Source organism: Pyxicephalus adspersus, chromosome 3, assembly GCF_032062135.1.
Source record: "Pyxicephalus adspersus chromosome 3, UCB_Pads_2.0, whole genome shotgun sequence".
NCBI classification, from domain to species: Eukaryota; Metazoa; Chordata; class Amphibia; order Anura; family Pyxicephalidae; genus Pyxicephalus; species Pyxicephalus adspersus.
In genome coordinates this window covers 97,513,940-97,531,092 of record NC_092860.1, presented here as the reverse complement: position 1 = coordinate 97,531,092, position 17,153 = coordinate 97,513,940, and the positions used below count along the sequence as shown (strand labels likewise).

At 38.8% G+C, this 17,153-nt stretch overlaps 1 protein-coding gene across 3 annotated transcripts; it reads right to left on the bottom strand.

The window, feature by feature from the left end:
* Positions 1–1,302: 1,302 nt before the first annotated feature.
* SPRY1 (sprouty RTK signaling antagonist 1) lies at positions 1,303–4,491 on the bottom strand. Of its 3 annotated transcripts, none has more exons than XM_072405801.1 (2): positions 4,100–4,491; positions 1,303–3,538 (listed from the first exon to the last, which is right to left on the bottom strand). In XM_072405801.1, exon 2 carries the CDS (start codon positions 3,481–3,483, stop codon positions 2,530–2,532), a length of 954 nt encoding a protein of 317 aa, XP_072261902.1. In that variant the 5' UTR covers positions 3,484–3,538; positions 4,100–4,491; the 3' UTR covers positions 1,303–2,529. The 3 variants fall into 3 exon arrangements, with proteins under 3 accessions (XP_072261902.1, XP_072261903.1, XP_072261901.1); XM_072405802.1 differs by lacking the exon at positions 4,100–4,491 and adding an exon at positions 3,784–4,042; XM_072405800.1 differs by lacking the exon at positions 4,100–4,491 and adding an exon at positions 3,617–3,766.
* Between the last annotated feature and the right edge of the window lie 12,662 nt (positions 4,492–17,153).

Here is a 17,153-nt window from a genome sequence, read left to right as displayed (position 1 = left end):
AATCAGTATTTAAAAACATCAAATAGGGTTCCAAGAACACTGGACCCTAGCAGAGATAAAATAGAACCATGCCTGTGATGTGCGTACAACTGTTTAATGCTTGGTAGGTCTCAGTATACAATAAGGTTTCAGCTAAGTAGTGCTAGTAATCACACATCCCTGCCTCGAAGGCTAAAGATATCTAAACTAAAGGGAAACATCAAAACAAAAAAACTAAAATAAATAAATTAACTTATCATAGAAATTTAAAAGTATGTTACTAAAAGAACTAAAAAGAACAAAAACTAAACAAAAAACAACCATTTAAATACATTGAGTGACTTGTGTAATCAGCTGTTTCTTCCCTGAAATTTGATAGCTAGGCAAATTAAGCCATTGAAATTATAACCTTTGGGAAGAATTACTGGCAACAGCCCTTGTTTTAAACCCTTGACCTCCTATCATTCCCTCCTTCCCCCCACAGAAGTCAGGAGGCATTTTCCCAATTTATGGTCAGGATATCCTGCCTTGCAAAACATGGTATGTCAGGCTGCTAGGGCAGTAAAACGCTTCTTGTTTTATTACCGGAGACTTTTTCAAAGAGGTAAAGAAAAAGGATGAGCAATTTGTTTAAAACATCTGCACAATTAAGAATAAACCTTCATAGATAAAACAAAATTTTGTAGCCTTTGGTTAGCATACACTGGCTGTGGTTATATGTAAAATTAAACTAGTTTCAACTGGTGTAGAAAATGTTCAAAGGAAAAAAAAATCTTCAACACCTAAGATTAAATAACAAAAGCACTTGCAAGGTTTCATACAACCACTATAAAATTACTGGCAACACTGCAAGGTCAGCAAGTCATCTTAACATAAGTGCAAGTTGCCACTTCTGAAACAAAGAATGACATTTTTGCCTCTCACTCTAAATAACACACATTCTTAGCATTGCAAATATGTGATTTTGAAAGCCACATGGGCACAGCTGCAACCGTATATCAATATTCTGCCTCAAGACTAAGAAACCAGAAAAGCAGAAGGTTATCCCACTTTTTTTTACCTAAAACAGCAGTTAAAATGTTTTTGCTTTATTACTAAGAAAGTGAACAAAATGCATAAATCAGTAAGACTAGATATTTTCTTCTTTCAATATATACTAAGCTAATTTCTGATTGGCTGCTTTTCGAATGGCAGGTTCCATTTTTAATGGAAATAACAATAACCCCTATTAGAATAAATTTTGGTTCTTTCCTATCACCAAAACAGTATAGTAAAACACATGGAAAAAAGTGCAGTAAACTTTGAAACAGACACAAGCCCATGTTAAAGTTAAAATACATTTAATTAAATAAAAAAATCATTCTGAAATATATGCTACAAAGTGGAACAGCCATAATGGTGTGGGTATTGACTTCTGACAAAATAAAGAAATAACAGACACGTATTCATTAATAATTATATTTTCTGCATTATAGTTAACATAGGTATTTTCTTTTGTGTCACCCTTATTTTCTCAGTAAGTATTGATACTTTGTTATATTCAGACCTGTAAATTTTTTTCAACAGTCCTTTTCAAATAAATATCATAAAATAATAGATTCACATAATAAATATTTCTTTACAATAAAAAAAGTTCTAAAACAGACTTTTGTCTTAAAAATAGGCAATATTCAATTTTTGTGATTTGTACATAATATACAAAAACGCCAAGCTGTGGCTAAGGCAATTAAAAACATAGAACACTTAAAAAAAAAAAAAATAGGGAAACAGGTCACCGGCAGGAAACTGCATATCGGATTCCCTGCGATTCCCCGCGAGAAAGAGCTTATTTCGTTAAGGCTACTGAATTTTCTGGCACCTGAATACAACACATTAGTAACAGAGACAAGATAAGGCAAATTGGAGCAGGGTGGGGATTTAAATAGATGTCCTTCAACATAGACAAGTGTGTCTGATGCCAATTCATAAACAAGTAAAAGGGGTGGGTGTTCACGCAGATTAACTCGTTCAATGCAGGGTGGCAGGCTCTTACACCTTGGGAGAGAAAAACCAGCAAATCCTGCAAAGCTCTTACAATAGAAGCCGATAGCATTTCAGGGTTATAGGAAAAAGGTGGCTTAAAGGTGCAAGGGATATTTTGTTAAGGTTACAAAATGCCCATCTGTATTAGTGAGCGCACAATGCAAGTTTAACCAGTAAAAGAATCTAGAAACGGTTAATAGTGATTAAGTTTTCCTCTACGTTTTGCTCACGACCCTCAACAAGTTACCCTTTGTAACAAATCAGAAGTCACTTTTCACTAATCTGACTTCAACTGTGCTAATCGGTTACTATGGGCTACTGCAATTTGTACATTAACACTGTCATTTACACTGTTGTGCGAACTATGCCTAAGCCAACATCTTATCTGAACCAATTACTGTGGAAATGTGGGAAACTGAAGAGAACATTCCAGGGGAAATAGAGGTACTTATAGAGACATATGTATATCTGTATAACCTACATAGCAAATGGATCAGTCAGTTGGAAATAAGGTTACTCCAAAAAAAGTCAGGAGGGCTTGCCCTGGCCCCGCGGCACTTCTTTCAGTTTGCAGTACACAGTATTTGAGTTCTTGCACCGACAACCAGGGCGATTAACTCGGTCGTAACAACCACGGCACACATCTAGGCATGCCTTGGCAAGAGGGTAGCAGAGCAAGCATGGCAAAAACAAGGACATTATTCCCATGCATAAGTATCTGGGGAAGCAGTGAGACTGGGTGCAAGAACAAGGGTTATCCGCATATGAGTCTCCCTCGTCATCGTTTGAACAGTGGTAGAAAGAGGCTTTAACGAGACACATGCAAGTGCTGTATTCCACCATGCTCTCAGCGGAGCAGAGACACTGACGGTTGCACGCCAAACATGACGGTAGGGTCCTTGGAGCTGTGCAGTCTGCACACTTGCACTTTCCGCATTGTTCACAAATAAACCTGTGCTGTGTCGAGTCCAATTTCAACGAGCTCTTTAGGTCATCTAGAGCTAACGCAGGAGACTTGGGTTGCGTCCGAATTACCCTGTCCGTCCTGTATCCAGAGCTGATTCTGGGTGGTGGAGTTTGTCTCAAAAGTTCTTGCTCCGAGGAGCCACTGTTTGTGCTACCCGAACTTGCTGCGCTTCCTGTACTGGTGGACCTACTGAGCACGGGAACCCTGGCATTGTACACATGTCCTCCTATGTGTGCCAGGTGAGGGGGTCTGTGCTCGTTGTTATTATTCACATTAATCGGTATGATCTCGTGAGTCCTCTCCGGTTTACTGTGCCTTGGTGCAGTTTTTGGCCCATGTTTCCTCACCATGGATGGGCCATCTGTATATTCATTCTGGTGGCGAATAGCTTTGATCTGGTCCAAAGTCAAGATAGTTGCCGGCTGAATTTCATCCAACCGTTGCCTGCTGTCTAAAGAAGGCTGCTGGATGACCACTAATGAACCGCTAGTGCCATGTTGACTTTGTAGCTCCATCTGTAGTGATCGCGACTTCTGGCATTCAGCGTAAACTTGGCATGCATCTGAAAACCTGCAACACATAAGAAAACATGTTAAAATATTGAAATCAAACAAGCAATGCGTATATAACTGTAGAAATCAGCCTTACATTAGACACATGTATTGTCACTGCAGTGATCACCTATCTGTTGTTATAAAGTCTACAATAAAAACACTATGCTCATCAGCACCGCCATCACTGCATGCTGACAAATTCACGAAAAGTAAAAAGTCACCATGAGCAAAGAATATTCTACACAAGTAACATTCACCCACCAGAAATACTATGCGGGCCACCACAAGCTCAGACTATGGGCCTGCTCCCTGCACTAACATGGGGACTCCCGGGTGTAATGATGTGTGGGGGGAGCCCTGTGATAGAGGAAGGAAAAACTTATGAATGAAAACAAACCTGTGAGGAGAAGGAGGGGTGAACATGACCGCAGGGGGGCGGACTTCAGCACATGCAGCGCTGTCTGCTCTGTAGTGCCCCGTGCTGGACACACCCCTCCTCCTCCGGCATCATGTGCAAGGTGCCCTGCAGCCACCACATAGCCCGGCACACAGGTGGCCCTGCCATGGCATCACCTACCTAGCTGCGAGCAGGATCCACACACAATCCCATAGAAGTCATGAGCCGGCCAGGAGATCCGAGTGGCTCTGCGATGATTAAGCATGGGACATGAGGCGTCATACTACTCCAAGGCAAATAATCTCCAGGTGACAGCCGAAGTCCCCCAGTAATCACATCCACACATTCCCCGCACAACGACAAGCTCCCCGATAGGCAATCCGTGTGCTGCAAGGCGCAGCTGCTAGTAGTTCCTTCTCAGTATCAGCAAAGCATCAATCCCCAGGTTCCGATACTCCACAGCGGAATCGTGCAGAGAAGAATGGTGATGAATGAGGGTGTCACCCTGCAGCGATCACTCACAGCTCCCCGGGACAACCTTCCACGCCTCGCGCTCTTCTGCCTCTGAATGAATGGATTCCTGGAACTCTGGGTTTGTTCAAGGGGAGCTCTCTGATTGGCTGCCTTTGGAGAGTCAAGGAAAAAAAACAGAACGTGGAGCTGCCCCGACACTTCTGATTGGCTGAGCCCAGGGGGCGCGCTCGCTGCACTGGCGCGGCCGGAGCCTTGGAAGAGCAGAGGGAGCTGCAAGGTGTATTTGTAGGGTGGATGGCGGAGGGAGAGCATTGGGGTGTATGGGGCGAGGAGACAGCGCATAGAGCACGGCAAGAGGAAAATGGCATTCTACGTGCACAACACAGCCATAGGGCTGCTTTACTTATCAGGAGCTTCGCAGCATGGCACACATAGGGGGATAGAGAGCGATAAGTCACAAGAAGCGGGGAGAATGGAGCTAACTCGGTACTGTCTGCACAGCGACTTGTGTTAGGACATGGATCCACCATAGTATTATATATATATATATATATATATATATATGGTGTATACTTACCCTGATCTGGGTACTGGATAGATTATAACAAGTATGTACTTTAGCCCCTGTGTTATATTTATATAGTGTATACTTACCCTGATCGGGTACTGGCTCTAGATCTACCATAGTATTATATATATGGGGTGTATACTTACCCTGCTCCATGGTACCGGGTAGATTATATCATGGATCGCACCCTGCTATATGTCGGAACAAGCATGCCTTTTTCCTAGCTCTGCGATCCCACCATAGCACGGTGCCCCGTACCCCATACACATGCCCCGATCGGGGTGACCTGACCCGGGATGATTGCGGCACTTACCGTGGCATATTGCTGTAGACATGCGGGGTGTCATTGATAGATTTGGGATGTGAGGGCTGCTCGGAGCACACTGTGGTGCCGCACATGTCGGAGGGGGGTCTGTGTGTTGTGATTAGGGAAGGAAGAGCCGTGACCTGTGTCATGGAATGAGAGGGGGATGGGTGAGATTTCCTGCAGATAACCCCCATTTACCTTGTGTTTGCATTCAGGGCTTGGCAGTGAGAGTGTTAAGTGAATCCCCATGGAGCCCGGCGGAAATTGCAGGCCGCCTTGTTGTGGTAAACAGCCGTAATAATGGGCTCCCTGAGGTATGGCCCCGGGCTGGGCGGAAGGAGAGTCCGTGTTCGCTTGGCCTTCATTTCCTACCTTCAAAGTACCTCATGCTAATGAGTGGTATTAGAAGCCTCCCAATTCACAGGATAATGGCCTGTGTGTGTTCTAATACCTCTGCTGCTACAATACAGCCAGAGCAACTCACACCCATCTGCCCCAAACCCTCCATGGTGGCTGGATTCATACCACTGGTCACACCATTCACCCGCTTATTCACTTTCAGGCCCATGGTTCAAGGCTTTTAGTTTTCTGGTGTGGAACAAAAATAAAAAAATGTGAATTCTCTGTGGAAAGAAAACTTGTCCTAGGTCTGCGACTACACACAGCCAGGCGTTAGTGAAAGGAGTTAGAGACGCAGCTGCCATGTCCAACGACAGGGACACTTTAACTTAAATAGCGGGACATGGTGCCAATAATCATTCAAAATGAGGGAGCAAAAGGTCCTAAATCATCAAAATGCACCCACTACTATTACACCATCAGATACATGAGAACCTAATGACATTGTCCATCCAGTATAAAGAAGGTTTAATATAGGAATGAGAATATACATATTATTAATAAACAGGATTTATATAGCGCCAACATATTACACAGCGATGTACATTAAATAGGGGTTGCAAATGACAGACAGTGACACGGAACCCTATATATATATATATATATATATATATATATATGCATTGTGATACCAGAGATCTACCTGCAGCAATGCACATCTCATGTGTTACCAAATGCATATACATATTACAAACACGTCACAAGGCCAATAATATCTAACATATGTTCTTATAATATAGCAGATATCCCAGTAAATAAACCTATGATAGTTCACATGTCATGTCACTGAAATACTCATTTCTTATCCTGTTGATAAATATTATGTGATGTTTAATCTACATAGATATTAGTACATTTATACACATTTTTTTCTGATAAGCACATTTCCATGACCTGCGGTTGTTTTGTATAGTGATTGATAAATGTGATTAAAGTGAATTTACCTCTTCTTCCCCTTCACTTCACAGATGAGCCTACAATATGGATCATGGTGGCTGTAGACATGTAAGATTATCAGACAAATATATACATAAACTCTAGAAATAGGAACTGAATTTGCTGCCATTGTGGCTGCTGATTTTTGTTAGGTTCCTTCCAACTAATGCATTTTGATACCAGCGATCTACTTGTGTACAGGTAACGTATATTGTGTCTCTGAAAGTGGCAGCGTGTTGGTAAAGTGCCTTTAGGAGTGAATAACAAAGCAGTTTCAGAGACACATTTTTTACACTTTCACTTTCAGAGGCACATATTGACAACTCAGATCAGGTGATTGTCCTAAATTTTCCTGCCTAGTTTAAAATTTCTGTAACAAAATCCATCTTTGAATTTACATAAGTCTCGATTTAAAGAACTATAATTCATGTGTCGTCTGTCTCAGTGATTGTTATTTTATTGTTATCACAGCACAAACTCCTGGTCATTATGGCTTAATACATTTGTAGAGGTTTAGCTAGCCGCCCTGCATTGGTTAGGTTGCCCAGGATACATGGGTACTGCTTGCCTAGCTATACCACCAGGGATTGCAGCTAGATCCAAGTAGCCTACATGATCTGCCCTTTTAATTCAGTTATTAATTATTGATGCATTGCCTGTGGCTTCTTGTACACTGGCAATTTTTCTTTTTTAATGGAGTGTATTGCACTTAACATCCGGTAACAGCAGCTGTCAGATGAGGCTCTATTGAGTAGTTGTGGATGAACCACCATGTACTTTGAGATGCTTCCGTTGAAAGAAGAAAATGGTATTTATAGTACCTCAGGAAGCCACAAATCATACTGAACGCTGTTCATTTTAATGGAGCCTGTTCACACAATTACACTGCAGCACAGTAATGCATGTCAGACCCTCTGGCCAGTAACAAACAAATTCTTATACATTGCATGCACTTCATCTGTATAAAAGTAACATTTACACATTAGTTTATTTTATCCTCTGATTTGTTTATAGATTTTAAACAAAAAAGAACCAATATACACCTTTGATTACCCCTGGCTAGCCACTCTAATATATTGCATAGATTGTTAATAGGACTACCATGGAGATGTATCAGGAATTATAGGAAAAATTAAATGATTTTCTATTTTCCTGGTGCCTTTATGGCAGGATTCATAGTATATTTCAGTATGGATTCTTCAGGGTCATTATATAATTAACACATTTGTATGTAGCCATGACAGAACCAAGGAATCTGGTGCTCCTTCAGTATCCAATCTTAGTTTTGACCAAGATTAATTGTTTTGACTTCTGTGGAAATATAAATGGTAAGGATTTGTATCAGGGTAAAAACCCGGCTAAAGGAATAAAAAGATATGATATTGTCCTGGTCACCGATTTTACCAGAAATCAAAAATGTTAATTGTTTTAATGTTTAATGTGTGCTTTCTATAAGGAGGATGACAGCCATAAAGGGACATACAGTGCAGGGGGTCATCCGACCTTTTCCTCTCAGGGTCTGGTCATGCTGAGAGATGTAAACAGGAAGTCAGAGCTATCCTCTCCACGTGTTCTATAATCAGCCTTCTGCACAGCCAGGAATTCCACACATTATAATTGTAGTCCAGTGTAATCCTCATACAGGAACTGGAAAAGGAATAGTTAACACATACTTATTTACTTGGTAAATATTTGCTACACTAGCACATTACACATCCTTCAGAACTGTGCATAGCCCTAGGTACAGCAGATAAAGCTCCCTTTTCTGCTTATATTCCCAGCACTGACAATGCACACATCGATCCTTATTCCTGGCTGTCTGATCAGTGGCCCCAGGAGGACATATAGCATACTGCTAGACAGATGGCTGAGCCTGTCCCAGCTGTCTGCTTGTATTGTGAAGGAGGAAGCGCCACATCCGGGTACATTTCAATGTGAAATCCTATTCTTAGGGAGAGGAAACCACAAGTGGGGTTAATCACTGCACAAGAGTTCCTGTCTGACTTCCCAAAGTGTTCTTCCTATACTGTGTGTAGGCTGTATGCTGCGCCACAATAAGCAGGATGTACACACAGTTGTATACACAATGTCACTGCCACCTGTCCATATCATCTGACTCAGGCCCTGATCCTATTTATTGCTTCATAAACACACAAGGGAGGCTCATCCAGCAGCCTTATGTTAGAGCCCTGCTTCATAGACTACGAGACAGAATAGGCAAAAGGCAGACATTTGCCATTATTATGAGCTGGACTTAAAATGTATGATGGGGTCATCTATAAATAAGGACATAGTATAGGCAAGAGGCAGGAAGATGTTATATGGTGAACTAAAATATATGTTCGGGCTATCTATAATCTGAAACACAGTAAAGGCAATAGGCAGGAGGGTGTCATTGGTGTAAGTTGTATTTTAAATATATGTTGGGGGTCCTCTATACACTAGGACACAGTGTAAGCAATAGGCAGGAATGTGCCATTGGTATATGGTAGACTAAAATATATGTTCGGGCCATCTATATACTAGAATATAGTAGAGGCAATAGGAAGAAGCCATTGTTTTATGATAGACTAGAAATGTATGCTGGGGCTGTCCATAAACAAGGACACATAGTTAGAGCTATCCATAGAATAGGGTGCAATGTAGGCAATATCCAGGAAGGTGCCATTGTTATATGGATGACTAAAGATGTACAGAATATCTACAGCTGTGTTTTGATTTGTTTTAAATGAACTGTTAAGGTGTTAGGACCCTTGTGTTAGGGAAATCTACTCTATTTACATACAGTTACCATTGTTACCAAGGTTGAAAAGAGAAAAGACATTCTACATATTAGACTACTTCCAATGGGGACAATAGTTCCAGTGACAATTCCATCTAAAAGACACCTGTTGTTTTGTGGAACAGGAAGTAAATCAGGAACATTGCTATGAACCCCTGAGCCCATAGCAAATAGCTGGGTGCCCCATTATAATGCCACTGCTTTAATTCTCACTGTAATATTTTCCTTCTTTATCATTCCTCCTTGCAAAGCTGGCAGTAGAGCATGATAGTAAACATTTCATTTACCTCTCCCATTCCCGATTGCCATACCTTCCAAATCCTGAGCCTGCCACATCTTCTCTACTCTCCTGTCTCAGCATCACTACACCATGGTGCGGGGAGCAAAGGAGTGTCAGGAGGACCTAGACAATGGCAGATTGTAGTTCCAGGCTATTACCTTAGTACACACTGCTAGGGGAAGAGATATTTGCATAATTCATGAACATTTTTCTTTATTGTGTTCTGTCTTTAGAGGAGTTACATGGATTACATTGTTGTGTGGTTATTATATTCATTATGTTTTATTTGTCAATAACCCAAAATAAAAACACAGAAAGTTATGTACTTCTCACCTGCATGCATGTTACTATTAGAAAACCCTCAAAGCCCAAGGATCAGTATGACAGCCAGTCAACTAGCATTTCCAGGCAGCATTTATACTTTTATCATAAGCTTCCTACATACTCCTAGAGTTCTTTAAAAAAAAACTTGCCTTCCTCTGGCTTGACCCCATCAATTGTTAAAAAGAGACAATCCTTATTTTGCTGGCTTCTCCCTATTCTTTTCTTCCATGTCCATTTTGTTTATAAACTGTAAATGTATTTGAACTATTGTTTTTTATTGTAAATATTACAATAGTAGGAATAATGGTAGAGATGTGAAAGTTTTCATACACATGTGCAATATTTATCGTTGGAAACGAACGATTAACGACCGATAATTTTTAACAAAAAAAAGTGAACAACAACTGGTCAACAATGAATGAGGAATGTGCTGGAAACAAACAACCATCCTGGCAAATCTGATTGGGCGACAATTGTCCGCTATCTATTGTGTGTACGGTCGTTCAGTAATCGTATATGTTTCTGCAGTACACTTTCTCTGGTACATGTCACTTCCTGCATCTTTCAAACAATCGTATCTAGTGTGTGTACAATATTGGTGGATTATATTTGAGCGATCGTATTGTTACAGCATGTACAGAATTGTGCACTATACAATCGTTTCAAAATAATTGTGAAAAATCGTTGAACGGTCGTTAATCGTTTGTTTTCTAACAATAATTATTGCACGTAGCCTACGAATCACAATTTTAGAGTTTTATTTTTGCTTTGTCAGTGTGTTAACAAACTAAAACTATAGTATTTTTAAAACATCCCCACAATAAAAATGAAACATTAAAAGGTAAGGATTGGAGTCTGATAGCAGTACCAGCATATCCACTAGGTGGGGGAATTCCTCGATGTCAGCTCTGCTAGATTTCAAGAACAGCATGTGATCTGACATATTGCATGCAAATCTCAGACACATTGTAAGAAATCTAAAGAGTTTCTGAAGTTTTTGGGGTTTTATCACAAATGAGTGATGTGAAAATAAATTGTAATTCTAAATATGAAAGTACGTTATTTAAATCTAGATTCCAGTTTCACAGAATCTTTTCTTATATAAAATATAGATCCATTCTTATTCTAATTCCTGTTGTTGTAGTTTCTTTTATTCATTTTTTAGTGGCATGAATAAACAGTCTGTTCAAAGATGGGTGTGGTGACAGAAATCGTCTCCTGTCATACTTTATGCAAAGTATATTCATCAATGGATCTCTTCAGGAATTCTGTCTGTCCATATTCAATGTTATTCTATTTATAGGATGTGTGTCAATGGGCTTTGGGTCTCAGTTTAAGATGCTTCTGATATCAGATGCATTTGACATACCAGTTTAACTTGCTTCTGACCTGTATTTGTTCCCCTTTGAGTTTTATGAGTTTTGCATTTCTTTAGACATGTATGGCGGGATGTATGTGTTTCTGACATAATTAACCCTTTTGAAGTGAACAAAAGGCCATGGACACAGACCCTAGACCTGACAATTTGTGTTGCACATTGGGGGGTGGTATGGCAGAAGGTGAAACAGGTGGTAAGTACTGAGCTATAACAAATATTATTCACCATAGCAAAGCTAAACTATCCTATCTTGTGTCAACAACATGTTAACCTCATAAAAACTATAGGCCGCACAGTGAAGGGCCACAAGAGCAGGGTAAAATTGGGTGTTGGCTGGTGCTGGCAAGGGGCAGGGGACACCCAAAAAGGGCAACTACTGTACTACTACTGTAAACATATTTTTTTTATTCAGTGGGGAAGTGATAGAACCTGAGCCAAGATTTAATTTTTATTGTTGTGCTGGTTTCTTTTATGCAAACTTCCCCTTTATCTTCTGCCCAGGTGCCATATATTTATTTATATATGTGCCATATATAGGTGCCATATATTTATTTATATATGTATAAATGTCTGCATAGGGGAAAATGGAAAATTAGCAGAGGGTGGGGGTTAACCTAATAAAAAGCCAGTAATAACTATCATTATTGGAAAGATATTAGTACTGGCTGCATGAAGTAAATGTTAATTCAAATTTTGTAGTATTATGATCAAGAATAAAACGTACAATTTGATTGATTTTTCTTAGGTAAATATTAAACATAAGTATTATAGATGCAGCTTCCCAGATGTTATGCATTCCAGACAATAAGAATCTAAAAAGAATCTACTTCTGCCCAAAGTTCACTGTGAATCCTTTGACTCAAATGTAATAAAAGTTTATTTTAAAACAAAAAAGTTCTAAGTGAAATATTAAAGTGCTATAACATCAATTTTAAAAATGTCAAACCTAAAAAAGAAGCCGCCTTTTAAAAAAGAATAGATAGAGCACTATCGCTTTCTGTTACCCCTAGTAATGGGCAGACTGTATTTGTTATTAAAGGACAATTTCATCAATAAGTAAAGCCATGCTCAGCCCCCTACCTAGCCCCTATTACTATCAACCATCGGTGCCAACATACCTCCTCACATGTCCCACTTTTCCAGATTTCTTCCATATTCAAAAAACATGCAGTTAGTTTATTTGGCTTCCCCCCAAGTTGTCCTTAGATTGGGTTAATGACTTATTACTATGGTAGGGACATTAGATTGTGAGCCCCTTCTGTGGGACAGGTAGTGGCATGACTGTAAACTTTGTAACGCACTGCATAATATGATGGTCGCTATATAAATAATGCATATTAATGTTATATAGTACATTGCTGCCTTCACATCACATCCTATAGACTTGAATTGGACTTTTAAGATTCTACCAATGTATTTATTCAGCAAGGTCACCTAAATACACAGCTAACTGGTAACATTTTAAGCAGTAATGTATAGTAATAGAATAAATATTGGTATTTTGTTAACCTGTAAATATAAGCTGTAAGGATCCTGGCACACACATATCCCTCCCAGAATGATGGCATATATATTATTGTCAGGATTAGACCAGTGCTCAGGATGATGCCTTCTTCCTTTAAAGTGAAGTAATCTGTACTTTATTCTCCCATTCTGATACTGAACTGGCAGTAATATAATACCTGATTTGTACCAGCCTACTTGTAAATCCAGTTTGTCCATTTTAAGAGCCAATGTTTTCCTTTCTCTGGCTTTCTTTTTTTATGCATTATCTTAAAATATAATAATTCATTTTTACAATGAAAAAAATATAAACATAGTAATGTAGAAAAATAAGCTAGGTTCATTTAAAATGTTATGAAAAATATATTGTAATGAGGATATTTAAATGTCAAACAAAAATGTCCTCGCTTTTAAGGCTATATGCTACTTTCTTTTCTTCTGAAAATCTAGTCTTTCTATTTTGGTATTGGTATATGATAGTTGGATAGTGTTGGTTCATATTATAAACGCCTGCAATAGTTTACCATAGGAAATTAAGTCAATAGTCTGGCTGGGATTAGAGAATTGTTTTAGATGTGTGTACCCCTTCTTTAGGACACTTTATTAAAGGCAAATATTCAGCAATTGATGCAAATGTAACTCCATGCATATATAAAAGGTATTACGAATGCAGCTCTGTATTTAAAACATAAGTACAATTATTTCTTGTTAAATGAAAGCAGTGCAAGTACCTGAATTTTATATAATATCAACAACATGCAGTGCTCTATACAGCAGAGCTGAAATAGAACAGTAGAAAGTGATTGCTAATTGTCTGCCATTTTTTACAGAATGATCTCATATTAGAGGGTTTACTGAATTAGGGTAGTGATAGGCATGAGGTGCATGTTACCAATAAAACATCTTTTTAGAGCTACAAGGTTTCCATAAACATGCACAATGGTGAGACCTCCTTGAAAAAATGTTCGTGGATATACAATTTTATTCTTGATTATAATTATCTAGACCAGGCAGCGATGCCTTAAGCTGTGTACATGCAAGCTTGAGTGAGTGCTCTACACACAGCAATGTTCGGTTCTTTGGAGAGGGTAATGAATAGGACAAGCAGGATGCACCTTTCTGCATTGTGCCCCATAATTATTATTATTACACAGCATTTATATAGCACCAACATATTACGCAGCACTGTACAAAGTCCACAGTCATGTCACTAGCTGTTTCTCAAAGGAGCTCACAATCTAATGTCCCTACCATAGCCATATGTCTATTAACCTAACTACATATTTTTGGAATTAACCTAACTGTATGTTTTGGATAAGAATTAACAGCAATAAGGAATTAACATCCCTACTCTGCTAAACCTGCCATCCTAGGTTGGTAAACAGTGTCAGGGGACTGCTTTACACACGCTAGATTTTTGCTTAAGGTGAACTTGATTGCTTTTCTCAAGCAACAATCATCTTTGTATGTACATAGCTTACAGCATGGAGCATAAATGGTGAGACCTAATTAGTTCCGGGATGATTTCTTGTAAACAAGTACAGCAGTAACAAACTTCTCAAATGCCTTTCCCTTCAAACTGGATCTTTTCTTATCCACAACTTTTGCTTATGTGATCCAGAGATTTGTATGAACACATTTCTTTTGAATAATGTGCATCTCTAAACATTTTTGTCACTATGCATTGCATATTATATACTAAAGTTAAAATAGTAAACAAAGGTGCAAGCCTTGAGTATATGTTCTTTACTTTATTATTTAAAGAGAAAAGGAAAAGTTACTGATGTCATCTGTATATTTTTTCAGAATTAAAGGTATCGGCAGATCATTTACTCATTAAGTTATCATGGCCTGCATGACAATAGAGGTGTGCCAAAGACATGACTTTTTTTGCACTTAAGTCTCTCTTTTCTATCCTGTACTGTTGGTTTGGACTTTAGTGCTCTTTGCTCTGGATGATGTAAGGCCTGCTCTTAATGCTCTGTAGTTGGATATTCATCTCTAACATTATTTATAGGCATTTCAATATAAAATTATTTATTCCACTCTGGATGTCCTGCTGTCTACTTTGATTTTGAGTAATATCCTGTGAAAGCACTGTGGAAGTATTCTAAAATTGTGTTCTTTGTGTAATAACAATAGGTGCTTAGCACTCAATAAGAGGAGCGTGACGATCAGGAAGTAGCTGCACAAGGCAGGCGTATCGAATTCCAACTCCTAACAAACACAAAAGAGTACAAAGGAAGAAAGCAATATTTCATGGAGGGCACCACCTGAATAATTATATTCAAAGAAGTACTGGTCATTTATTTTCTAGCAGTGGTGCACAGAGGAATACACACTGGGAGTCACTATTATATATACAAAAGAATTAGAACTATTTCCGCATTTACAAAAGGTGCATCTAGTTTACTGAGGTCTGCATGGATGAACAGGGTATCACATCACAGCACATTATACACTTCTAATGCTGCCATTGTACATATGATTTTACAGCAGATGTGTATGTTTGCATTGAATGACAGAAATCTATAGCTCAATGGAAGAGAACTTAAACCTTGCTATAAACTTCTGACAGTCCAGGGGCAGAGACCATGTAATGTGGTTCTTTATTAAAGGTATCATTATTACCACAGTTATTTAATATTTCAGCAAAAGAAAACTGGATGACATTTTGATTGTTAGATCACTGTGTATCATAAACACAAATGAACACCCCTGCCTAAGTCTGGGAAAAAAAGATATAAAACATTGTTTTCAGTGATGGTTTGCATTGAGAGAAAAAACAGTAAAATATAACCATGGTGTACCACTGCAAAGCAGGAAGAAGACCTGCACAGTATATAATTAGCAAATATTGCTCACCCCATGTATTATATTAGTAAATTTGTAGGGAGACTAACCTTTTCTTTTAAGCTTATTCAGTTATCTCTAAAAAAAAATATTGAAAAGACTATATAGTCACATTTATGCTTTGGTCTTGGATCAAAAGATTTAAGATGATCAGATATTAGTTTGTCCTCAAAACCATTAGAATGATGAATGGGATGAATAAACTTTGTTTCATGCAGAAGCTTGTTTGACATTTTTACACTATTATTTAATTTTACATTTCTATAGAGATATACCAGCAATCATAGTAGAGCTATATATCTGGGATCATCATTGCTTTTGGCACTGTTTGCTTTTTAAATACAGCCAAAAGTGTGTGTGTGGTTTTGGGGTGGGGGTAAGGGGAATAGGTGATAAACCGAACTGTATTAAAGCCTTTCTTTTTTATTTAATCTGCTGCATACTGGAAGTTGATTTAGTGGAAGTACCTGATGCCAGTGGCCTGTAATGGTGCAGGGGCTAGTTATTACTAGTTACTCTTTCATATTAATTGTGACTGATAATGATTAGACAATTGACATGCCAGTGAACAAAAGCATGCCTTAAGCCTCAGATCAACCCCATTTCCTGCAACTACTGATCTCATATAAGCCCCAATTCCTGAACCTTTAGACCTCACATCAGCCCCAATGTCTACAAACCCCAAACTTAGGCTGGGTACATACGTGTAATAATTGTCTTTGGAAATATTCTTTCATGATCCTTTCCAGCGACAAGACTGCACGTTGCATGAACAAGTGCTGTACATACAGCACTGTTCTGATCTATGGAGAGAGGAGGGGGAGAATGACGGAGTGGCACCCTACTGCACTCTCTCCTGTTCACTTTCATTATGATCGATTCTTGTCTGTCATCCGGAAGTTGAGCGCTGTACACACGGCAGATTCTCATCCCATATCAGTCCTGAGCCAATTATTGGACCAGAATCATCTGACTTGTGTACGTAGCCTAACCAAGAACTCTTGTTGGGGGTGTGTGTTGCAGTCTAGGGTTGCTTTTACTATTACAATGGTACACTAGTCCTGCTAATTAAAGATAATTATGTGTACAAAATAAACTTTCCAATATGAAGTTTTTATCATGCAAATAAATTGTCCCAGTTTTTGTGGAATTACCTTTTTTCAGACCTGACAATGATGACTGAATTGAGGTGTGATGTTTTGCACCTATAGTTGCAATAATTGAATCAGGAAATGTTTTATTCAAATTGGATCTCTTTTATGAGCACATTACAATCAATCTAATAATTACCTTAAATGTGTATTCAAAGTTCTTTGAAGTATCTGAGGGAATTCCAAATTCCCTGTTTTATAAATAGAGCACTAAGTAAATTTGAACAACATTAAACAAGCTTTACAACAACCTTTACTCCAGTCATAAAAAATCCATCC